An 18,236-nucleotide genomic window follows, 5' to 3' on the forward strand; every position below is an offset into this window, starting at 1 on the left:
CCGGGGCCTCAGGGTGGGGGCCGGTTCCCCCGCTTCCTCATGGAGTTAGACTTTAGGCTTCTGGGCCCAGCGGCCCTTCACTAGCTGCCCTCGACTCTGCTGCTCGTCCCGATGCAAGGACAGCCCTCCGTGTGAGGCGATCTCGGGGCGCCTGCCTGGGCGGCATCTCTGGGAGGACAGGCCTCTGGCCAGAGACACGCGGGTAGCCCCCGAGGGCGTGTCCCCCACGTGGCTGCTCGCGACTCCTCACTGGTCGCGCTCCTCAGTGATCACCTCGGGGTTTTGCTTCTTTAATTCTTTGGATAATTTTGATTTACCATGATTTGATTTTTACAAGCAGTCCTTTTCTGTTTATTCATTCTCCAGCCTTATTTTCTTTCAGGTCTTGCCCCTCTCCACCTCCTCCTGCTGTGTCGCTGTGTGACGTTACTCGCCCCTCCTCCGCCTGCTTCGCTCCCATCTCAGCTCCGTCTCCAGCCGTAGATGGCCTGACGATGCCGCCCGCCCTTTCACACGAAATCAACTTGCTTTGTTTTTAATTTGGGTTTTGATTCTTTTTACTGTTGGCAGAAACAATGTTAATTCGTGGGTCTTTTTCTTGCTAAATTTTGGATGCCCTGGGGTGGGGGCCACATCAGATCTGCTGAGGAATGTGATGAGGATGGGGCGTGCCCTCCGAGGTGCTGGCTGCCTTCTGATCTGTCTGGCTCAGGAGAGGGTGCCAAGCGCTGAGCGTGTGACTGCCGAGTTTGTCAGCACGACAGAGCGTGCGGGGACTCCATTGTGGGGGCTGGGAGGCAGAGGGCAAGGAAGCGTCTGGCGGAAGGGAAGGGCCTTGCCCGTGAGCTGCTGGCAGCCCCCCAAAAGGCCCCCCCTCAGCGGAGGTGGGAGAGGGAGCAGGGGTGTCCGAGGCGAGCTGGCTGAGCGAGCGGTGTGCACTGCCGGGGCCCTGCGCGAGGGCAGCCCGGAAGCTGGGGTGAGCCACGTGTGGGGTGTTGGCTGCGGGAGCCCCTCTGAGACTCCGGACCACGTCCCCTCGGGCTCTGGGGGACCCTGTCTCCCCCTCAGCCGCCTCATGCTCTCTCTTGCAGGAGGTCCCAGGTAATAGAGAAATTTGAGGCCTTGGACATTGAGAAGGCAGAGCACATGGAGACCAACGTGTCAGCCGGGCCCTCGCTGTCAAGCGACACTCGCCAGGGCCGGAGCGAGAAGAGGGCCTTTCCCCGGAAGCGGGTGAGCGTTCGGGCTCCGGGGCGGCAGCGAGGCCGAGCGGGGTGGCGGGGGCAAGGTCAGCACACGGCCCCCACACCCCCCGAGGCCCCACTCACACCTGGACGCTCTTCTGCCCGGCCTCCCACTCGCATCTCCTGGTTGTCTCTCGGGTCTCTCATCTCCTTCCCCATTGAGTGGACGTCTTGAGGGTGAGGCCTGTCTTCTGCGTCTTCCTCTCGGAGCTCCGTCCGTCTCTGCTGAAAGCTGTTCTCGTGAGCTTTTTTTTGCTCTCAGGTCGTAACCAGAGCCAGTCTCTTCCTCTCTGAGCCAGTCGGGCCGCGAGGCTGAATACTTTTCCTTTCTCTCTCTTTCGGGCGGTGGCCACAGCCCCAGTGTCTCTCCGCCCAGTCCCCAAGGTGAATTCCACTTCTGAAACCCACCTCTCCTGGGCCACCCGCCTCTCATGGCCCCCCTGAGTCTGCCCTCCGTCTTCCTCCTGTTGTCTCTGGGCTCAGAGGGGCCCTAGTGCTCACTGCACAGAGCCCAGCGTCTTCCCTCTGTGACCCCAAGAGGCCGGGGGAGGACAGGGCCAGGAGAGCCACGTGGCTGGTGCGTCTGCAAGAAAAGGCTGCTCTCCCACCAGGGCGGCTTGGCCCCGGCCGCGGGCAGCTGGAGGTGTGGGACTAGGAGTCTGGGCGCAGGTCCTGTCTGCACGGGCAGAGGTGCTGAGGGAGCCCAGACGGCAGAGCGCCCCCTCCTCGTCCGGAACGTGGCCCTGCAGCCCGGCCCGCCCACGGCTCCGGCTGCCCAGGGGCTGGCTGGTGCTGACGGGGCTGCTCTCTGCCACAGGACCTCCCCAGCGAAGCTCCTCTCCCGGACGCCTCGACCTCCCCCCTGTCTCCACACCGAAGAGCCAAGTCACTGGACAGGAGGTCCACGGAGCCCTCCCTGACGGTGAGCCCGGGCGCCTGCGCTCGGAGGCCTGGAGACCCTGCCCCTGCTGCTTCTGTCCCTTGGGCTCTTTGCTGCTGCTGCCTGTGCCTCTGCGCTGGCGTCCCTTGTGTGCACGGGCCCTCATGTCCGTGCGTGGCAAGCAGGTGCCGTGTTTCTGCCCCTCCTCTGGGCTGCGTGGGCATCCTGAGCTCTGAGGTCCCCAGCAGAGGAGGCCATCTGGCCAGAGCCACGGAATTCTGGCTCCAGGGAATCAGGGCCACAGGACGAACCTCCGTTCTTCTTGTTTTGGGTGTTGGTTTCTGTGACATTTTGGAGTTGGGAGCCCTCCTCTTGCTGGGCACTTGTCTTGTTCGTGGGGTCACCACGGAGGGAGCCCAGCCTTTGCTCCAGGGCATGGGAGCCGTGGCCATCAGGTGCAGGTAGGGAGTGGTCAGGCGGGTCGAGCGGGACCGTCGCTCCCTCGGGGAGCCCTGAGTGGCAGGCCAGCGTCCCAGGAGTGAGGACAGCTGCTCGTATGGGCCCTTCTCTGCTTTGTCCTCAGCCTTCCGAGGAGCCTGGGGCTGATGCCGTTCCTCCCAGGTGTGGGGCCTCCAGCGGCAACCTGACTTGGAGCCGTGGGGCCAGGGCGGAGGCTTTCTTGCCTGGAGTCTGGGTTTTGCTCGCGGGTTTGGAGCAGAGGCTCCAGGACACGTGTGGCTGATGGGTGTCCCGCTATGTGGCACGTGTTCTCTTGAACCCTCCTTGGGTCCTTGGAATATAAAAAGATGTCACAGCCCCGTTCTGGTCATGATGGCTGTAGAAGAGCACATGGGCCAAGGGCAGCAGTGGGCTACATCTCTTTCCACACTGGCCTTGCCTGCGCCCCGATGTGTGACACAAGCCAGGCCCAGGGGGATGCCTGCCTGCGGCCCTAAAGGTGCTCTCAGGCTGCTCCTCAGGCTCTGGTGCACAGGTACCAGAGGGAACAGCGGGGACAGCGCCCCGTTCAGTGCTTGCGGTCCTGGTTCTGCTTCTTGTAGGGAAATGGAGACTCAGACTCATCTTGGCAGGTCAGTGGCCTGAGGGTCTTGGCAGGCTTGCTGCTGCGTCTTGCTTCACACGGGGCGTGGTCTCTGCTCTCAGTCTTCCTGTGGCCTCTGTGAGAACTTCTCAGCTCTCCTTTCAGCCATCGCTGCACAGCTTCCCTCCACGCGAAATGCTGGGTGACTCTGGGCCGTTCTTCTCTGCCTTCCGGGCGGCCCTGCGGGCACAGCAGCCGGGCAGCCCCACTTGTGCTGCTCACGGGGTGAGGGGGCCGCGCCTGTTCCCCATGCCCGGCCTCACCCTCCTCGAAGACGTGCGTCTGGGGAGCAGCTCCAGCAGCCCCTGCCAGGGCGAGGGGCCACAGGGGCTCCTCTGGCAGGTGGATAAGCCCCTTTCCGGGGCCCCCTCATCGGGGGAGAGACAGTTGCCTTGCCGGTCACCCTTAACCCAGAACCAGGACACTGCTGCTTTCCTCTCAACTGTTCTTTTTTCTTCCTTTCTTAGCCCGACCTGCTGAACTTCAAGAAAGGCTGGCTGACCAGGCAGTATGAGGATGGCCAGGTGAGTGGCCAGAGCTCCTGTGCTCCCTGAGGCGCCGGGGAGCAGGCGTGAGGTTCAGCTGGCCTTGTCCCTGCGGGGGTGTGAGCGCTGGCCCTGTCCCCCGCCTCCAGCACACCCCCTCGTCTTGGAGACCAGGGTCGTGGCCGAGACCCCGTCTCCTCAGAACTGGGGGTGCAGTGGGGGTTGGGGCCACCGGCCTGCCCGCTGCCAGCACAGGGACTGTTCTCCTGCTTCTGACGGTGTCTCAGCATCAGGCCTGGGGACGTGCTGCAGCACTGGCTCCCCACATGGTGACCTTTCCCAGAAGTTTCCCAAGAGCCCAGGCTTCCCCAGGACAGAAGGGCCTTCTGGTTGTGGGGTGGCAGCCAGTAGCCAGGGCGCAGCCACGGCCCTGCGGGGAGCAGTGCACTTGAGCAGGAAGATCGAGCCATTCGTGGCTGCTGGGGTGGAGGCCAGGCCTCCCAGGAGACAGGAGGATGAGCCTGCGGGTCCCACCGAGAGGCCCGTAGATTCCCCTCCCTGCTTCCTGAGCTACCGTGCCCAAATGCCCTCTTCTCTCTCTCTTCACATCAATTCCCTCGGCCCTGCCTGGAGCCTTGAGCCCCCCACGTTGCTCCTCACAGTGAAGATTTGGGAGGTTGGCTGGTTGGGTTGCTCCTGCCGGCGGCAGGTGGGCACCCCTCTGGTTAGCCAGGGGGTGGCTGTGGCTTGCAGGTGGCCTCCTTTTGGCTCTGGGGGCCCAGCCCCCATCTGCAGCCTCTGGAGCCGCAGCCCCGCTCAGCAGCCACGCCTCTGCGGGTGGAGCACACGCAGCCCGTGGCCCACCGCAGCTGTCCGCACCGCCTTGTCGCCGGGGAGACGTTGTGCGCGCATGGCTGCCCATGGCCCTAGTGGAGTCCTGTGTGTGTCTGCCCCCAGCGGGAGGGGCCGCCTGCCCTCTGCGTTACCTGTGCCCAGTGAGGTGCCCCAGGACCCTGGCTGTTGGGTGCCTCAGAGCGGGAAGTGTGGGAGTTGAGTCTTGGTTTTCCCTTCTCTTTCAGTGGAAGAAACACTGGTTTGTCCTTGCTGATCAAAGCCTGAGGTTCTACAGGGACTCGGTGGCTGAGGAGGTGAGTGTCTCAGCTCCGTTCCTCTGTAGGGACAGGTGAGGTCCAGGTGGCACCGCTGTTCCTGGGCCGAAGTCCCCTTTGGGTGGACGGGTGGCCCAGTCCAGATCTGCAGAGGAGTCTGATGTTCCCGGGGCTGGTTCCTGCTGGAAAGTGGGCTCCCTAGGCCCTGCTTTCGGCACCCAGGGTACGGGGGTTTCAGTGGCTTTTCTTGTCTCTGTTCTTTGAAGAACACTGAAAGACGTCTTTTTTTAAAACTCAGCGTGAGCGGTTTTGTTCTTTCTATACGGAGATTTTGTGGTGAAGTGAGTCTTTAAAGAACTGAACTAAATCTTGTCCCTTGTTTTCTGGACAAGGATGGGTTGTGGCAGGTTAACTTGGCCAGCCTGGTTGAGAGTCCTGATTCCACAGTCAAACACCAAACAGAAGGGGCTCTTTTTTTCTTCACCTACAAAAAAATCATCTATTTTGAGCAACTTGGAAGTCTGTTTCTGCATCTTTTCCCTTGCATTCCACTCCAGGAATCCTTCAGATATACTCCCACATGTGAAGAAAGATATGTGTTCCATGTCAGTGGTTCCTGCACTTCTTTTTTGGCGGGGGGGGGGGGTGGTGGTACGCGGGCCTCTCACTGCTGCGGCCTCTCCCGTTGCAGAGCACAAGCTCCGGATGCGCAGGCCCAGCGGCCACGGCCCATGGGCCCAGCTGCTCCGCGGCATGTGGGATCCTCCCGGACCGGGGCACAAACCCGTGTCCCCCGCATCGGCAGGCGGACTCCCAACCACTGTGCCACCAGGGAAGCCCGGTTCCTGCACTTCTATAACAGCAGGAGATCTGAAAGAACCTAAAATGTCTAACACTAGGGGCTGGTTATATACCCTGACACTAAGTTCTGTCTGGACTGCAGTGGAAGGACGTTAGTGACACAAGGACAGATGTAGAGCAGTGTGGGTGGTGGGTCTCTGGGGGAGCCTAAAGTCAGGGGCCACAGGAGCATGGGTGTTTGGCTGTTCTCAGAGTGTGGTCTGTGGACCCCTGGAGACCCGTTCAGGGATTCTTCTATAACAAAAATAGTGTCATAAAACTATGATGCCATTTACTTTTTCCATTGTGTTGGCCTTTGCACTGATGGATGCCTCAGCCTGGTCAGGCTGCAGGAGCAGGTGGCTGGCCACCATGCATCCTTCACTGCCACACTGTGACATTACAGAAAGGGCCTTAACAGAACAGGAAAGGTACTGATTTTATTAAGTCTCAAATCTTGAATACCCACTTTGGTAATATTCTGTGATGTGAAATGGGAGGTTGGCAGAAGTTGCTTCTGCTGCTTGTCCAGGTATGACGGCCATCCCGTGGGGACCACTCGCCTGCTGTCTGCACTGCCTGCCCCGCCGGCCGCCTCTCCTCACGGCCCACCGCCTCTGCGTGCATGTACGACGCACAAATGCTCACTCAGTTTGGGTATTCGGCAGACGTTTTCTTAAAAATGAACCAAGTGAGTCTCTTCCTTCAAGGAAAACGACGGACAGAATTGTTACCAGTGATTCAGTTTGAGCTTTCAAGCAAAACTGGAACTTTGGAAAGCTCGTGTTCACCATCACTAACTTGACAGTCTCCTCCGAGCTTACAGACTCTCCTGACTGAACAGGTGGTGATAGTAACAAATGCAGTGTTTGCTCCTGTACAAGGAAACGTCAGTATCTGGGGGCTCTTCCAGAGGACGAGACAGTGTCACCAGATCATGTGTGGGTGAAAGACCCCCTCAAGGAGCAGGGTAGAACCATGGGTTCTAATGCAGCAGAGGACAGAAAGCATCCCCTTCGCAGTTCACCTTCAAGAAACTACCACTTGTCAGGCTTCCCTGGTGGCGCAGTGGGAGTCCGCCTGCCGATGCAGGGGACACAGGTTCGTGCCCCGGTCCAGGAGGATCCCACATGCCACAGAGCGGCTGGGCCCGTGGGCCGTGGCCGCTGAGCCTGCGCGTCCGGAGCCTGTGCTCCACAACGGGAGAGGCCAGAACAGTGAGAGGCCTGCGTACTGCAAAAAAAAAAAAAAAAAAAAAAAGAAACTACCACTTGTCAAAGGAGAACAGCCGCAACTGTCTTTTTGAAAAGACTGTTAAAATTCACTTCCTTTTCCAACCCCGTATCCGTGTGAGGCCAGACCATCTTCATATGCTTCAACCAAAACATGTTAACAAACAGACTTGAGTGCAGAGAAGGGTGTGAGAACCCAGCTGTCCTCGGACGTTAAGCATTAAAGAGAGTTGCAAAAATCTCTTGCTGGTTTTTTTAAATGATACTTTTTATTAAAAAATGAAATGGGCTTGTGTACTTCAATGCATAAATTTTTTTTTCAATTTTTTTCCTAATTTCTAATATGGCAGATATCATCAGTAGATACAACCCACATAAGCAGAAGCTCTTTGGCACCCTCAATTTTTAAGAGTGTAAAGGAGGTTTGAGAACCACGGGCATGGGATGTCTTTGGCAGGATGTGTGGAAAATGGTGGTATGGATGCTTCTAGGTGGTGTGGGGTAGGGAGCGCCCTGCCTGTGAGCGTATGTACAGTTCACGGGGGTACTGGCCTTTACTTTCTAACTCTCTCATTTTCTCCACAGGCGGCCGACTTGGATGGGGAGATCGACTTGTCTACATGTTACGATGTCACGGAGTACCCAGTGCAGAGAAACTATGGCTTCCAGATCCATGTGAGCTGGGTGGGATTTGCAGGGAGGCTGAGTGCGAGGGTGGGGCCATGGGCCTGACCAGCTGGCGCCTCATCCTGTCCCTTCCTCTGCCCTGGAGCTCCTCACCCCACCCCCAATCTGTGGTCTCAGCAAAAATTAAGACATTAGCATCTTTCTCTCAAGGCTGTCTAAAAGGTTTTTTTTACCAAAGGTTCTTTCTCTTTCTCCCATTTTTTAAACACTGGAGTTCGGGCCAGTTGGAAGGATGTGGGAAGTTAAAGAGTTGAGTTCTTAACTCTCAGGGTGCTGGGTTTTATGTACTTTCTCTGTCCTTCATTCATCCACTTACTCACTCACTGGCGTCCTCTCTCCCCACAATCCTGTGAAGGACTCCAATGAGCAAGGCATTGCCCCATCCTCAAAAAAATAATCTGATTGAACAGATGAAACAGTCCTCACTGGCCATGTCATCAAAGCTCAGGGTTCAAGGGCTGCTCGGAGGTAGCCGGGCTCGTGGTGAGGGCACTGGCCCCCGGCCACCGTGTCTGCCCTCAGTCTGATGCCACCTGTAAGTCTGAGGGTGCCCCAGACCACCCTCACGTTTGATAATTTGCCAGAAGGACTCACAGAACACAAGAAAACACCGTACTTAGGATTGTAGATTTATTTTAGCCGGGATACAGATTGGTACCAGCCCAAGGAAGCAGCACGTGGCAAACTGGACTGAACAGGAGGGCCCTGAACGGAGCTCTCGTGCCCTGAGGATGTGTTTCCCTCCTGGCGCTGACGTGTCATGATGACACACAGAGCTTCCAACATGGGAGGCTCGCCCAAGCTTCAGGCCTGGTGCCAGGCCCAAGCCTCTGTGTCCAGAGTTTTTACAGAGGCTTCATAACTGATCAACTGAACTGTTGTCCACATGGTCAAATGCAGGTGCCAGCCCCCTCTCCCCCAGAGCCTGGCTGATGTCACATGGCCAGAGCCCCAGCCCTTCACTCCATGGCTGGTCTTTCTGGTCTGGCCAGCCCCACTGTGCATCACAAGGGCACAGGGCAAAGGCCAGACCTCTCTTTGGAGAAAGCTAATTCTTGCCCCCCAAGAGCCTTAGGCGTGCGACAGGAATCAAGTGGCCTGACAGCTGTCACACTGGGGCTCCCCGGCTGGGACTCCTGCAGCGTCGCCTTCTGACATTTGGGCCCAGAAACTTGGATTCAGCCTAGATGTAGCATGTGGCAATGACTAATATTAACCAAACTCAGAGGGGTGAGTTCAGATCTGAAGCCAATGAATTCATTGAAAGGAAAAATCCAGCCCCCAGTCCACCAGGCTGCAGGGCATCTGTGGGGGGCACCAAGTCATAGCTGAAGGTGGCACCAATCTGATGGCCCATGCCATCCCACCATGATGCCCTTCTGCCCCTCGTCCCTTTAGGAGGAAGAGATATGCTCAGTGAGCTAGACCTCTAGCCTCCTCTCTGCAGACAGATTTGGGGACGGTGCCAAGTTCTGGCATATTGTGGGCTGCACACTGAGCCCCCCCCACCTCCCCATCTTTTTTTTTTTTAATTTATTTTTGCTTGCGTTGCTGCATGCGGACTTTCTCTAGTTGCGGCGAGCGGGCTTCTCATGGCAGTGGCTTTTCTTGTTGCAGAGCATGGGCTCTAGGCGCACGGGCTCTAGAGTGCAGCCTCAGTGGTTGTGGTGCACGGGCTTAGTTGCTCCGTGGCATGTGGGATCTTCCCGGACCAGGGCTTGAACCCGTGTCCCCTGCATTGGCAGGTGGATTCCTAACCACTGTGGCACCAGGGAAGCCCCTCACCTCCCCATCTTGAAGGGCAGGCTTCTCTGGGCAGGGCATCCTGGGGGTATGAGTCCATTCCCATCACTGAGCAGGTTACATCATCATGTTCTAGGGTCACCTTCTGTGCAGTGAGACCGTGACCTGGGACTCTCCTGGTCACAGATGGGGCATTTCTGAGTCACCTGTGCTCCCTGTCGTCTACCAGCCTGACCCCTCGTCACTTTACCCTGGGTGGGGGGCAGTGAGCTTATGAGTTCTGGGGCTTTCTCATGAGCCCCGTGCACTGGGAGTTCTAAGTTGGGAGAGATGGCGCCCAGCACGGGAGGCCGGCTTCCTGGAGGGACTCGGCCTGGGTCACTAGGGAGCTTTAGGCTCTCAAGGGGCAAAGCTGTCCCTGGCCTGGCCACCAGACCTGGTGGCATCTACCAGGGGGCTGAGTGCAAAAGCTGGCGGGGTGGCATGGGGGAGTGCTGAGTTGAGAGTCAGCCTTGCCCCGAGTTGTGGAAAGCACCGGAACATGGAGGCAGCTGAGCGTCTGTGAGACGCATCTGGTGGGGCCCCAGGGGCGGGAGGCCAGGTGTCTGGCAAGTGCGGGGCGCCCGGGAGAGGGAGGGGCAGGGTGAAGGGCTGGAGACCCAGAGCGCGGCGAGCCGTGTGCAGGAGTTGGCGGAGCCTGCAGCGTCCTGGCCCGTGGTGCGTTTGAGGCCGAGATGGGCCCTCTGAGACCAGTAGACAAGCAGCAGTGTGTGGGCCTGGGGCCGGGAGAGAGCTCGTGGCAGCTGAGAACTGAGGTTGTGGGAGAAGGTGGCCGAGGTCACACTCCATAAACAGCACACCGGGAGCAGGAGGCGGCAGTGGGGCCAGCACTTGAGGGAGCCCGGAGGCCACGCCCCCCGTCGGCCCGCAGTTGGGGGGAACCGGAGGGAGAGAGGAGTGGAGACGTGGGTGGTGGGCTGTTGTCTAGATGGGGCGTCAGGCGGGGTCTGGGGTGGGCCGAGGTCACCCTGTGCTGTGCTGTGCTCTGCAGTGCTCTGAGGCTCTCTTGGTTTTGGCCCCTGGCCATGCCAGCTCCTGTCCCAAACCCATCTTGCTAACGGTGTCTTCCCATCAGCTGTTTTGCTGACGTCTCATGGGTCCGTTTATGAGTAGCCTGAGCAGCTTGAAGGGTTCTGATCCCCTCACTTATGTAAGACAGGAGCCCATGAGCTCAGAGGCAGGGGAGTGGACTCTGTGCAGCTACCACCCGCATCCCCACCCCTCCTCAGCTCCGCTGGAGCCACGTGGGCCGCTCAGGGCCACAGGGACTGTGTCTCCAGGCCACTCGTCACCTGCTGCCCATGCCGCCCCGTCCTGTGATGTCCTGCATCTTGATTGGCATCCCACCAACTCACCCAAGTGTAGGGGGGGTCCAGGGATTGTCCTTGAGGTGCCCCCCCCAAGCCTGTCAGTGCTGCGCTGTGCATGCCACCTCCTCCACCTCTCCGAAGCCCCTCTCATCACCTGAACGACCAGCCCAGCCACCCAGCAGGTCTCCCTGCCCCTCCTCAGCCCAACAGACATGGCCCCCATCGGGCCCCAGCCACCGCTGAGCCTCGTGCCTGCCACTCCTGTCCCCGGTCACCCTGTGAGCCTGTTGTGCGTGGTTGCACGCTTCAGGCCCACTCCCTCCAGCTGGGTCATGCACCCCTTCCCCGTCCACCTGCCCACCGTCCCTAGCCCTGCCACGCCCTGGCCCCTTCCCGCTGCTCCCCACACACACGTTCTCCTTCCTTCCAGTCTGTGAGCTCCTTAAAGAGCAGGGAGTGTCAGTAAAAGTAAAGGCCTGCTGGGTCCCATGGGGAGGGGACGCCCAGGTTAGCCACTGCCATGACAGTGTTCGCGGCTTTGCTCTCTCCTTTGCCCTCCAGCTCTGTTCATCCCGAGTGGGGCACATAGCGCACTCCTGGGACGGCCACCTGGCCGCCAGCCTCCCTGCGGGGCCTACTTCAGGGGTGGGGAGGTGCCGGTCACTGCTAACTCCTCGTCTTCTGTGTAGACAAAGGAGGGCGCCTTCACTCTCTCTGCTATGACGTCTGGCATCCGGCGGAATTGGATCCAGACCATCATGAAGCATGTCCACCCGATCTCTGCCCCAGACGTGACAAGGTGAGCCAGTAGGGTGCCCGAGGGGGCCCAGCACAGCCTTCCCCCCATCCTTCAGTCCGCTGCCCACTCACTCTCCACTTGGCCTCCTTGGTTTTCTGCCTCAGGTTACCCTTTCCCCTCAGGCCTGGCCGGCGGGAGAAGCTCCCCAGGGCCTGGGCACTGAGCCATGGCTGGGTGAGGGCGGCTCCGGATGCCGTATTCACAGGCCACCTTAGCGTTGCCTTTTCTTGATCCTTCTGCCTCACTCCTGAATCTGTTGGATTTCTGTGCAGCTGTGACAAAGCTCTCTTTGCAACTCTTGGTGCTGGAGGCCAAAGTTGGGAAACTGTTCCCGTGTCAACATCCATGCTTCATAAACCTCATGATTCGCCCCACACCTTCCTCCTCCTGCCCTGATGGTTAGAAACCTGAAGTTTTCATTTTACAAAAAGCAGAGAAGCTCCCTGTGTATGGCTGGTGCTGTGACGTCGAGAACTCTGCAGCCCTGACCCTCATGGCTTTGGCGCCTTCGCCAGTTCTGAGAGCCTCTTGCTTGCGGTTTTCAGTCCTGTCGTTTAAATGCTTCTTGAGTGACTCTCTTGTGTTGGAGGCTGCGCTCCAGGGGGCGACCCTGGTGCCCACGGAGCACTCCTTGGCCTAGGGAGGCCTCACACCTTGGTCAAGTCCTGGCCTCCTTCCTAGTGACCTGCACCTCTTTGAACAAGGAGGGAGAAAGGGACCCTAAATGGAGGACTCTTCTCTCTAGTCCTTCCGTCCTGTGTTGTCTGTTCGATTGTTCATTCCTTCATTTATTGCACGAACAGAATACTTGGTTGTTCCTGAGTCTCTAAGACCAGGAGCAGAGACCAAAGCTCTTTCCGGGCACTTCGAGGAGGCTGCGTGCAGCGGGTCGGGGCCCGGCTGGGGTTCGTCAGCCTTGGGATGTCGCAGGTGTGTGGCTCTGGCCTCAGGGCAGGAAGGACGCGCTCAGGCAACACATGGCTTGGGAGAGGCGCCTCCCCTCCGTGTTGGGGCCGCACCCCATGGGGACAGCGTCCTCCTGACGAGCAGTGTACTCCAGGGTCAGCTGCCTCACAGCCGAGGTGCTTGCCTCACCCAGTTTGTTCCGTGTGGGCTTTTATACTTTGAGGAAAAGATGGATTTTTTTAGTGCAATAAGGCCACGTCCCGGGAAAGTTATTGGAAACGGTTACAGATATCAGGAGTGTGGGTTCGAGCTGCACGCCGCGGCCCCCCCAAGTCTGGTGTGGAGTCGCACGGGCTTCCTCTCCCGGGGATAGTGGCGGCTCCAGCTTGTTGTGTCATCCTAATGGCTTGTGCAGTCCGAGGCCTGGGCCACCTCTCAGTTCAGTGGCGTTGTTGAAAAGGTCCGTTCTGGAGAAACTGTGTGCAAGCGTGTGGTCTTGACTTGGAAGCTCCCAGGGCCGCCTCCCGGGACAGGGAGGATGCCTCTTCTGCAGGCTCCCTTCTCTTTGGCCACCATTTAAACACAGGTGTTCCCTGGAGCCCCCAAGGTCCAGCCCTCACCGCGCTGGGGGGCTTCCCACCCTGTTCTGAGGGCTTGGGCGGGACCAGAGGCCACTTGGCTCAGGCCAGGGTCGCAGGCTCTTGTCCTTGGAGCCCAGAGACCTCTGCCTTGGATGGCCACGACCAGTGCCTTACAGCACCCTGCCCGGGGACCTCCGCTGTGGGGCAGGTGTGGGGAGGCGCATCCAGCTGCTGGGCAGGCGGAGGTGCCCTCGAGTGTCCTGCTTCCTGCTCACCTCTGCCCCGGGTGGGCCGCCAAGTCCTCTCAAGTCCTGTTCAGTGAGCCCCTGTCTGGTGCCGGCTCGTGGGCGCCACCTGGGCCATCGAGCTCACTGGCCCACAGGTGGTCCCAGGGCCATCACTCTGATCAGTCTGTCACGCCAGCCACCCAGAGTGTTTTTTTTTTAAAACACAGACCTGACCGTGCTACTTACCTGCTTATTAAAACCCATGAGCCTTTCGAGGGAAGTGAGGGAAGCGGTTGTTGGTCTCGCTTGTTCCGTCACCGCCGGCCCAGTGCCCACGTGCCATGGGGTCTACCTCCCACGTGGCCTTGTGTGCGTGTGGCAAGTGCGCGGCGCAGCCTGACGGGGCTCGCGCCCCGCCCCCCCCAGTATCATCCTGCGGGAAACCTCTGGGCCGTTGTCTGCGGCTCCTTTTCTGCCGTCACCACTCGGTGCCACTTGGGGTTCCCTCCACAGACGTGTCAGTGGGTAAAGGCAGAGTCTCCCCATTCCTTGCGGGAGCCACAGCCGTGTAGAAAAAGGCATGTGGTGACGGCAGGGAGCTGGGCCCTGTCGCCAGGAGCCCCACCTGACCAGCTATCTCCCCCGCCTCAGCTCGCTGCCGCAGGGCAAAGACCGGAGCAGCTCCCCCTCGGAGACGAGGCTGCGGGAGAAGCAGGACGGGGAGCCCGGGGAGCCAGACCCCGAGCAGAAGCGGAGCCGGGCCCGTGAGCGCAGGCGGGAGGGCCGCTCCAAGACCTTCGACTGGGCTGAGTTCCGCCCCATCCAGCAGGCCCTGGCCCAGGAGAGAGCCGGCGCCCCGGGGCCTGCCACCCCACGGCCCGAGGCGGAGCCCGGCGAGCTAGAGAGGGAGCGTGCACGGCGGCGGGAGGAACGGCGCAAGCGCTTTGGGGCAGTGGACGCGGCCGACGGGCCTAGCATCGACGACCCGGCCCTGCGCATGGAGGTCGACCGGGGCCCAGGTCCACCCGCGACCGCCGACCTCAGGACCCAGAACGTGCACGTGGAGATCGAGCAGCGGTGGCATCAGGTGGAGACCACCCCTCTCCGGGAGGAGAAGCAAGTGCCCATCGCCCCCCTGCACTTGTCCTCCTCTGAGGATGGAAGCGACCGACTGTCCACTCCCGAGCTGACCTCTGTGCTGGAGAAGGAGGTAATGGTCGGGCGGCACAGGTGGGGCAGCTCCTTGCAGCCACCTTCCCCGCACCCGCTGTGCCTAACCCGCCCCAGGGGCTTGCAGGCCCTCAGGCAGACAGACGTGCAATAGCCCCCCCTCCCCCCTCCCCGCCGAGTGCAGTGCAGGCCTGAGGCATGCTGGGGTGGGGGGTGGCAGGGAGGGCACCGGGCCCTTCTGGAGACCAGAGGAGTGGTGCTGACGCTGAGAGCCAGAAGTGCGAGAGATGAGGCGGGTGGGCTGCAGGCCAGGTGGGGCCCCATCTGCCCTGCTTCTGCCACGCACTAGAGGCTTGGGGCAGAAGAGGCACGTGAACAGAGTTAGCTTTCCATCTGGACTAGGCAGCCCTGCGACTCTCAGTGAGACCTGACGGGTGCAGGGCAGGCAGCAGGAGGTGGGGCTGATTCTAGGTATTGGGGGGCAGGACGGGCCTGCTGGTGAGCCTGGCATGAGCCTCCTCCAGATGCAGAGGTGGGTGAGCGGTCCCTGCACTTGTAACGTGACATTTCCCTTCATGAGGAAGCACCCAGAAGTCAAATCTGCAAAAGCTGGGCCGTAGATTTGTGAGTCTGAACAGAGGTGCCACAGCCAAGGAGGTGGAGTTACACCTGCCTTTCAGGAGTCCTCAAGGATGCGATTCATGTATGCACTTGACTTCAGTGGCTAACTAAATCACAGATTGGCCACTTTGGCCTGCCTTCACTTCTCATCCTCTTCTTATTTGGTTAGATTCACGAGGCTGACATATCACTAGCATCAACACTTGGATTTTTTTCCATTTTCTACGCCCGTTAATACCGTAATAGAGGCAAGATGCGGAAAAGTAACAGTTCAAACTCACGTTGCTCTAAACAGTGAAAACGGGCCTGCAAGTCAACAGGCCACACACTGGACCAAGTTTGTTTCAGACAGCAAGGTCTGAAAACCAAGGTCCGCATGCCGGTCAGCATAGTCTGCTGCACACCCAGCTCCCTGCTTGCCACAGCCCAGCAGCTGAGGACACGTAGGTAACGTTCCGGAAAGGGGCAGATGGGTGACAGCTGGATTCACAGCCATTGACAGCAAGAGTGTGAAGCAGCTCAATTCTTGAGGACCCCTTCTCACAAACAGAATTTTATATGAAATCCATTGTATCCAAATGGTCAAACAGGGTTTCTCCAGAGCCAAGGTAGAGCCTGGCGTGAGGCCTGCCCTGGGGCAGCACGGGCGTGCTTGGCCACGCTGAGGATACCCAGAGGACCCAGTGGGCAGTCTTCCCTCTGACAGGGGCACGAAGTCCTCATTTCCTGGTAGGGTGTACACCTGGTGGATCCTCAAGCAGGTGTGGAGCTTATGTGGGTGCCCAGGTCGATTCACAGCTTGAGCTGGAACCTTGGGTGAAGACCCGACGAGCACATCCACCCAGGTGTGGCCGCCTGCAAGGCCCTCGGAGGCACCACTGAGCTCCAGCCCAGCTGGAATCGGGCACACCACCGAGCGCCTGTGCTGTGCTGCTGCTCCTGTTACTGCCATTTTGCTTAAAAACGTGTGTCTTTTTGCCAACAGTTGGAGCAGAGCCAGAAGGAGGCCTCAGACCTTCTAGAGCAGAACCGGCTGCTGCAGGACCAGCTGAGGGTGGCTCTGGGCCGGGAGCAGAGCGCCCGGGAGGGCTATGTGCTGCAGGTAGGGCTGAGGGGCCGCCACGGCCCTCCAGGCGCCCTCGGGCTTCAGTGTGCAGGACCCAGGCAGGCTAGAACGTGCAAAACCGAGCGCCAGGCCTCTGGACTCCTGTGCCACTGGAGCGGGCTCCCTGGGTAGTGGGCTGCCTGGGTCTCCTCCTCGTGCAACAAGCTGGAGGATCTGCCTGAGCCCTTTACGTCGAAGGGTTTTTAAGATGTTTTCAATAGTAGTCTTTGGCTCCCAAAGAGTCCAATATATATATATTATCAATATCACATGTTTGGGGCCTCCCTGGTGGCACAGTGGTTGAGAGTCCGCCTGCCGATGCAGGGGATGCGGGTTCGTGCCCCGGTCCGGGAGGATCCCATATGCCGCGGAGCGGCTGGGCCCGTGAGCCATGGCCGCTGAGCCTGCGCATCCGGAGCCTGTGCTCCGCAACGGGAGAGGCCACAACAGTGAGAGGCCCGCGTACCGGGAAAAAAAAAAAAAATCACGTTTGCATGTTGTTTCTAACTTTTTTCACAATGGCAGCATTAGTCCCATTTTACAAATTTAAGAACCTCAGTAACAGCCACATGCCTCCTTATGGCCAAGCCCACGGCAGAGCTAGAACTGGTTCCCTGCCCCTGACCGTGTCTGTACCACACCTACAGGGCAGCCTGGGACTGTTACCACTAGCCTAGTGGCCCCATTTCTTACTTTCTGCCTAGGCTGAAGTTTGAGGTGGAAACATGGCTGCCCAGCCGTGAGCCAACCTGCCCAGTGGTGTGGAGGGGAGGGAGGGCAGCAGCCTGAGTCCTGAGCTGAGAGTCCAAACCTAGCATCTTCCTGCAGAGGCCTCTGTGCCAGAGTGCCACCCCCCCAGGCAGCAGTGGGCATGCCACAGGCATCCTGCCAGGCAGGAGGTCACCTGGATGGAGCAGGCCGGTGTGAGCCAACTCTTCTGCAGCGTTTCAGGCCCTGCTGTAGTTCTGGGGTATAAAACAACACTCTCCTGCCCCCTCAGCCATTGTGCAGTGGGGAGAGGTGATTGACAGACGGGTGCCGGGGGGGAAAGCAAGACAGGGCGATGGGACGGAGAACTCGAGCTCTTGGCCAAGGCTGAAGGCACAGCATTCAAGTCAGGGTCCGGCACTGACCAGAACCCGCGGTGCCCCCTCCCCTGCAGCATCAGCCTCCTTGCCTGTGTAGACCTAGACTTCGTCCCTGAGGGCTCTTCCGACTCTCAAGGACCCAGAATCTCTGTGATAAGTTTTTGCATCAGCATTTCCAGACTGCAACACACTGGCTTCCTTAGTCCGAGTGGATCTTCTGGGCGGAGTCTGCCCTCCTGCCTCTCTCCATGTCCTTTTTGTGGCACGTTTCTTCTGCCTTCCTTTCCCCCCCAGCTTTGCCTGGGCACCCCGTGTCCCCTGGACCTTCCTCCTTAGCCCTTCAACCATAGTTGTCGCCATGCCCAGTTCAGACTCTGAGGTACCGGAACCTGGTGGTGGGGGGCACCCCTCTTTCCTGCATGTCTCACTCTGGGGCTTTCTGAGTCATCTCTGCAGACCCCGCAGGTTTGGGAAGCATCTTTTTAAACCCTGGTTGGGCCGCCATCCTACACACACTCATTTCACACCAGGTGGTAAAGATCCTGGCAGCAGAGTTTGAACATTACTACCCTGTCCCATGTCTGACCTGGACGATTGCATGAACCCGCACTGAAGCCCGTCCGTCAGCTGACACGTTAACACCTCCCCGCCAGGTCAAAGGACAGTTTACTTTTAACCTCCCTATGTGCTTTGAAAATTCTTATAATCAAAAGTCTGAATGAGCAAGGGGCTTTGGGGTTAGGGGTGAGAAGGATCAGCAGCTGGGGGTGGGCTCTGTGCTGATGGCCGGGAGGAGCTGGCAGGGTGTGGACGCGGAGTGTCTAACTTGCCGTAACTGAGTGTCACATCTGTGGCTTCCCCACCAGCACACCTGGAGGGAGCCACAGGCAGGCCAGTTCTTAGGCTGAGCTGTTCTCACTCCTTTCATGTTCTTGTTTTTTTTTCCTGCGTTAATTAGTTCTGTCTATTCTGCATGCCTTTTGGTTTGGGGAGTTTTGTTTGAATTGTGTTTTATTTTCTGCATGCTTCACTTTCTTATTTTGAATG

The 18,236-nt window shown here is 59.0% G+C and overlaps 1 protein-coding gene across 2 annotated transcripts in view; it reads left to right on the forward strand.

Moving 5' to 3' along the window:
- MPRIP (myosin phosphatase Rho interacting protein) overlaps positions 1-18,236 on the forward strand; it is a gene marked incomplete at its 5' end in the record, with an annotated part of 127,437 nt that overhangs the window by 91,856 nt on the left and 17,345 nt on the right. For both annotated transcript variants that reach the window (XM_079724697.1, XM_079724698.1), the window contains 8 exons: positions 1,092-1,233; positions 2,062-2,166; positions 3,694-3,750; positions 4,791-4,859; positions 7,478-7,567; positions 11,382-11,491; positions 13,857-14,415; positions 15,982-16,098. In XM_079724697.1, coding sequence (XP_079580823.1) covers positions 1,092-1,233; positions 2,062-2,166; positions 3,694-3,750; positions 4,791-4,859; positions 7,478-7,567; positions 11,382-11,491; positions 13,857-14,415; positions 15,982-16,098 — 1,249 coding nt within the window. The remainder of the gene's footprint in view (positions 1-1,091; positions 1,234-2,061; positions 2,167-3,693; positions 3,751-4,790; positions 4,860-7,477; positions 7,568-11,381; positions 11,492-13,856; positions 14,416-15,981; positions 16,099-18,236) is intronic.

The sequence above is a fragment of the Hyperoodon ampullatus genome, assembly GCF_949752795.1.
Source record: "Hyperoodon ampullatus genome assembly, chromosome: 19".
Lineage (NCBI taxonomy): Eukaryota > Metazoa > Chordata > Mammalia > Artiodactyla > Ziphiidae > Hyperoodon > Hyperoodon ampullatus.